At 44.7% G+C, this 6,568-nt stretch overlaps 1 protein-coding gene across 1 annotated transcript; it reads left to right on the top strand.

The window, feature by feature from the left end:
- The first annotated feature begins 6 nt into the window (after window positions 1-6).
- On the top strand, window positions 7-5,858 carry Slc30a1 (solute carrier family 30 member 1). The gene is made up of 2 exons (XM_004626842.2): window positions 7-715; window positions 2,260-5,858. Exons 1-2 carry the CDS (start codon window positions 85-87, stop codon window positions 3,165-3,167), a joined length of 1,539 nt encoding a protein of 512 aa, XP_004626899.1. The 5' UTR covers window positions 7-84; the 3' UTR covers window positions 3,168-5,858.
- Window positions 5,859-6,568: the final 710 nt, after the last annotated feature.

Here is a 6,568-nt window from a genome sequence, read left to right as displayed (position 1 = left end):
CCGCGGCGTGCGGGGTCCCGGGGTTGAGCCGGGCCTCGGCGGCCTGACCCGCGCCCTCGCCCCCGCTCTCGCCCCGCCGCCGCCATGGGGTGCTGGGGCCGCAACCGCGGGCGGCTGCTGTGCATGTTGCTGCTGACCTTCATGTTCATGGTGCTAGAAGTGGTGGTGAGCCGCGTGACCGCGTCGCTGGCCATGCTCTCCGACTCGTTCCACATGCTGTCGGACGTGCTGGCGCTCGTCGTGGCTCTGGTGGCCGAGCGCTTCGCCCGGCGGACCCACGCCACGCAGAAGAACACGTTCGGCTGGATCCGCGCCGAGGTGATGGGCGCCCTGGTGAACGCCATCTTCCTCACCGGGCTGTGCTTCGCCATCCTGCTGGAGGCCATCGAGCGCTTCGTGGAGCCGCACGAGATGCAGCAGCCGCTCGTGGTGCTCGGTGTTGGCGTGGCCGGGCTGCTGGTGAACCTGCTGGGCTTGTGCCTCTTCCACCACCACAGCGGCCTGGGCCGCCACGGCCACGGCCACGGCCACGCGCATGGGGGCCACAGCCACGCCAAGGGGGCCCGCGCCAGGAACGCGCGCCTCGGCGCCGGCGCCGGTCCCGCCGGCGCGGCCCCGGGCGAGCCGGGCCCGGAGCAGGAGCACGAGCAGGAGGAGACCAACACCCTGGTGGCCAACAGCAGCAACTCCAACGGGCTGAAGCTGGACACGGCAGGTAGGCGCGGGCGGCCGCGCTGCAGGTAGTCGGCCGAGCGGGACCCTTGTCGCCGGGCGGGCGGTGGAGCCTCGGGCGCGCGGAGAAGAGCTGGGTGCATCGTGGGTCTGCGAGTAGGGCCGGGCGCACAGGTGACTGTCATCGCGCTGCGCTCTGCACTCAGCTCCCCGCTTGGCTGTCACTCGGGACTTTTCCGGTCAGAGTGTTTCCTAATTTGGTTCCTTCGGCCTCTTGGGAAACAGAGGAAGCCCCCAGGTTTCCCCAACTCCTTAGCTGTTGAGTGTGGGAAGCCTCCCTTTGCCCAAGTGGTAGTTAGGCCTATTGAAGGACTTTCATAATGATGCACTCGGTGCGTATGAATTCTAGTTCAGGCTTGGTTTATGAACGGCAGTGTATGTTTCAGTTAATTGGCCCCTAATATGAAAATCACAGGCTGAAGGACCTGTCTGGGCATGCTCAAGATTTACTTCACTTAGGACTTTCCTGGGGGCACTAACAAAAGTGGTTGTAGTGGAGTTATCTTTTCTGTTCTTGCTCTTTTTGAGACAGGGTCTCCGGCCTTGAGCTCACTTTGTTGCCCATGTTCTCCCAACTGTCCTGGCACGTCAGCCTCCACACCCAGCATGGAGTTACCTTTCTTCTTGTTCTGTAGTACCGAGGATTAAAGCCAGGGCCTTCTACCTCTGGGTTACCCCACCCCCCAACGTCTATGTACTTACTTTCTTGAGACAGGTGTCACAGAGTCTACAAAATTGTCCAGGCTGAGCTGGAACTTGTGATCCTCCTGCCTCAGCCTCCCAGGGTGCTGGGATTATAGGCATGTGCCACACTGCTGGGTATTATCTTATGTTTTTAATGGAAACTTTTCCTTTCAAACACTTGTTCTTGCAAAAAATTTGGAAAATGTTGGGGGAACAAAAAAAAAAACCCAAGAATCAACTCCTGCTACCCAGGTTCAAAGATGTTAACAAGTCAGTCTGTTTCCTTCTGCTGTTTTCCATTGATGCTTACTTAACTAGTTGTGTCATGCAGAGAGCCAGCTTTTCTTTCCAAGTTTGGGACATTAGCAGAGTTGATGTTGTGTGTTGAAAAGATTTGATACTGGCTTTCTTCTCATTCTGCGTGGCACAGTGTTACTCCAAAGAAAATTAAGCTACTCTGGTGTTTAATTCCTTTGAAAGACCAACACTTTGGACTTGAAAGTCCTACAGGTTTTAGGGCATTGATCGTTTAGGTACAGCTTCCCTGATAGTCTTTGGCTTGTCCCAAGCCCAGCAGGATGCACACAGGCCTGGGGGGAGGACACCCTGGGAGCCTTGGGAGTGCTGGGAGGATCCATCGAGCCAGCCGTACTATACTGTCTTCATTCAGGCCTGGCCACCAGGTCCTGGCTCGCTCCCAGGGTGTCAGCTCACGTCCAGGTGCTCCCCACGCACTTGCTCCAAGAACCGGTTTGCACCTTCACCACCACTTAGAGGCATCCGGCGGGAATACTTAGAGAAACCCTTGAGCTGATCTGATGACTAACTTCTATTTCCCTGTAGATCCAGAGAAACCCAGGAGTGAGGAGGCAGTGGAAGTGCAGGTGAACGGGAATCTGATCCGCGAGCCCGAGCACCTGGATGCCAAGGAGGAGGATGACGCCGCCGGCCAGCTCAACATGCGAGGCGTGTTTCTGCACGTGCTGGGAGACGCCATGGGGTCTGTGATTGTCATAGTAAATGCAATTCTGTTTTACCTTTATTGGAAAGGTCCTGAAGGGGATTTCTGTGTGAACCCGTGTTTACCTGACCCCTGCAAAAGACCATTTGTAGAACTGGTTAACAGTACGCGTGCTGCACCAGATTCTGAGGCGTGGCCTTGCTGGGTGCTGTATTTAGACCCAAGTCTTTGTGTTGTCATGGTTTGTATACTTTTTTACACAACTTACCCATTGCTTAAGGAATCTGCTCTTATTCTTCTGCAAACTGTTCCTAAACAAATTGATATCAGAAATTTGATAAAAGAACTACGAGATGTTGAAGGAGTTGAGGAAGTTCATGAATTGCATGTTTGGCAGCTTGCTGGAAGCAGAATCATTGCCACTGCTCACATAAAATGTGAAGACCCGACATCCTACATGCAGGTGGCTAAAACCATTAAGGACGTTTTCCATAATCACGGAATTCACGCTACCACCATTCAGCCTGAATTTGCTAGTGTAGGCTCTAAGTCAAGCGTGGTCCCGTGTGAACTGGCCTGCAGAACTCAGTGTGCTTTGAAGCAGTGTTGCGGGACGCGGCCACCAGCGCACTCTGGCAAGGATACGGAAAAGGTCCGGTCAGTTAGCATTTCTTGTTTAGAACTTAGTGACAATCTAGAGAAGAAACCCAAGAGGACTAAAGGTGAAAACAGCCCAGCGGTGGTGGTAGAGGTTAAGAAAGTGCCAAACAAACCCGAATCATCTTTGTGAGTTCTGAAAAGCAGGTGGTTGACTTTTGCTTTAAACTGCAAGAGGAAAAAGACCATTGAAATTCTAAGTTTGCCAAGCAGTGTACCTAAAGTCCTTGTCTGGTCACAATTAATTCTATTTTTGTAAGAACATACTGGGACTGCAGAACAGAGTTCTATATTATAACTTTGTGATTGTTAGCGCACAGTACCATTGAAAGCCAGTTTGAACACTATGTTACATTTTTGTTGAAAGTATAACCCTTATATAACAATGACTTTGGATTTCCAGTTTTCTCATGACAAAATGAGGGGGATAAATAAAATTGTTACTGGAATTTCTCTGGTTTTCTTTCCCCCATTGTTGGATTTTGTTAGAATTATAATTGCTAGATCTTTAAAATCTACGAATGTTTCCTTTGACGTTTTAAGGAATGTCTTTTTGCCCTTTGATATCATTACATAGCATAATGGCACCGTACTTTGAGAGTGACTCATGAGTGTTAGCAGGAAATAAGATCAGTTACTATTCTGTTTTCTGTGTTGCTGAGTAATAAGCAGCGTAATAATTAACAGACGCAATTATAGTTTACACATAGTAGGGCTTGAAGGGGATAAGGGGAAGAGAGAAAGTTTACCAACAATGTTGAGATCAGTATAGCATTCAGACTGCATCTCTAAATTCTGAGAACTGCAGTTCGTCTTGTTTTACCAAAGTTCATCTGAGACATGGACATATTCACCAGCATTACTTTTTCCAGAGATTGGTATTAGAAACAAAACGAACTGAAAGTGTACTCACAAAATATAATGCAGGCTGTTAACCTTTCAAGTTGTGCTGTTAAAAAAAAACCAAAAAACCTTAGTCTTTTTTTTTTTTTGTAATAATGGATTTGAACAGCTTAGAGCACAACCAGTGATGGCTGTGCATTTGCTGAGAGCTGACTTGAGAGAAGAAATTCAGATGGTTGATCAGTTTGCATATTATATTTTTAGTAAGATAATTTGAAAAGATGAAGAATCCTGACATTACTTAATTCCCCTCCCACCCCCCAGGGCTGACCTTGTAAGATGTCATAATAACCACCCAAAAATTGTTCTTGGCTATTTCATTACTGCTGTAGATTTCAGATTCAACACGTATTTAAGGATGTTAAGTTATATTTTTCTTTGAGAGTTATGCTTTGTAAAGAAAATGTAGATTTTGTTCTCAAAAGAATGAATACTGATATCAGTTATGTATAGCTCTATTTTTCTAGAAATGAGGTATTCTGACTACTTCAGTAACTTTTATAGCTGATGACTTTTGAGATGGTTACCTTTTTGGGATTTGAAATAATTCATTGCTTAATAGGTCTTAAGATAAAACTATTGGGATACGACAGTTAACTCTTTTAAAAGGGATAGTCTTTTGTGGTTAGATGGTGTGTTTTTCCCCTAATCTAAGCCTATTGCTGGCAATGGGCCTATTTAAGATGAGCTGATTTTTTTTTTCCAATGACAGTGAGGTAATTTAAGAACATAGTTTGTAAATTCACATTTATTATAATGGGCCAAAACCATCACCTGCCAATTTGCAATATATCTTAATGTTTGTATCTGATATTGTGTAATTCAGCTCTTTCACTGGTAAGTTACTTTGAATGTTTGCAAAAAAGATTGGGTCTGTTTGGTTTTTTTTTTTTTTTTAAACATGAAATTGAGGATTGTCCCTGAGAGGAGAAAAAGCTGCAAATCGTACTGTCATGTAATGCCTGGTTTAACACTTTAGTAGAATCCTAGAACAATTTTTCATATAAAATCTCGGCAACACTGTGCCAGGATGTCTGGCAGGATACATTGCACTCGGTGGGTTTTTCTTTGCAGATGCTCTCTGGGCTGTCTGAAAGGTGCTGTGTTGCCTAGGTATGAAGATGTCACTCAGGAGAGGGCAGTGAAGGGCGGTAAGCATGGAACAAGGGCCGTGGCTAGTTTTTCAAAAGTGCTTTCAAAGGTTGTAGACTTCAGGTTTTAGTTATTTCATTTTTCATACTTTGTAAGTAGCTTAGGCCGTAACAGTGGTACCGTAGGATTTTTTTTTTTTTTTTTTCAACAGACTTGGTCAGCAAAATCAGTGGGCACTGACTCACCTTTTGAGTTTTAGCAATTATTTATTTCTTTATAATGCACTTTCTAACCCATTTTTAGCTATATTAGCATTATCCTTAAGAAAGAAAGACATGTTTTTATTTAAATGTTGTGGGATTTAAGTGACTTTCACAATAGCTTATTCCTAAAAGAATATGAGGGAACTACCCTGAATCATTAGGAGACGTAAGCCCATTATTTAAGTATGCCGCTCCATGCACTGCACCAGGTTGAGGGTTGCATCCCTCCCGCTGGCCCTTCCATGTGAGCAAGGGCAGCGTAGAATGTGTTGAGAAACTTGTCCGTGGTGTCCCATTAGTGAAAAGGACGTGCTGCACACGACTGAGTTAAAACCAACTGGAAAAGTTTGCCAGCTAAGCGCAGCCTGACTGATGAGAAAATTCATTCCCCATCGTTAACTTTTCTCTTGTGTGATCCTTTTGTTCTTCCTGAAGATTATTATATTATAGAAATGTGGACTAGAACCTGATAAAATCATCATTTTGCTGAAATTAAAATGCTGAGTAACTATCCTAGAGTGTATAATTTGTATAGGGAAAATTTCCAGATGCACCTTGCAAAAAAATCACAGTGTGTAGAAGACTGTTAACATGCTTGTGTCTTGTTGTTTTGGAAAGTTTTGAGAGCAAAGACCTACGGAACCTAATGTGAAGTATTTAGTAGGCTAAGTGGTATTGGGGTGAAGAGTTCTACTTTGTAAAACAAGTTTGAATGATGAACATGTCATTAACCTGCTGTCTTAAGATATTCACACATACTTCATTTTGCAGAGTAATTCTACGCTATAGAAATATTTATTTTAATACTGACTTACAGTTGACAAAACAGTGTTAAAACTCTTGGAAAAAGGTGGAAGGGTTTTTGTTGTTGTTTGTTAAGCTGAAACTGTCACACAGTGTTTCACCGTCTTCAGAAATGGCAGTTGTAATAGCACTATTTTGATGTTGCTCTACCGATAATGTGGCGACGCTCTTTGTTTTACTAACAAGCTCTCGAATATTTAGCAGTCGTTTCACTGGCACAAAAGCCTTTTGTATGTTATTCAATTTAAACTTTTAAACCAAAAATTGTATGCTTCAGTGACTTTGCCCAAAAGATGCTGAAGGGAATGTAACATACAATGAATATATATATATATATATATATATGTATATATATATATATATATATATGACACACAATGCCATGCTATGGTTCTGCCTTGAAACAGCACAATGAAATGTATCAGTGTCTTGTGTGACTCTTTATGAGACTTCAATAATGTGTTGATCTTGT

Source organism: Octodon degus, unplaced genomic scaffold, assembly GCF_000260255.1.
Source record: "Octodon degus isolate 3935 unplaced genomic scaffold, OctDeg1.0 scaffold00017, whole genome shotgun sequence".
Classification (NCBI taxonomy): domain Eukaryota; kingdom Metazoa; phylum Chordata; class Mammalia; order Rodentia; family Octodontidae; genus Octodon; species Octodon degus.
This window is presented reverse-complemented; position numbering and strand designations above follow the sequence as displayed.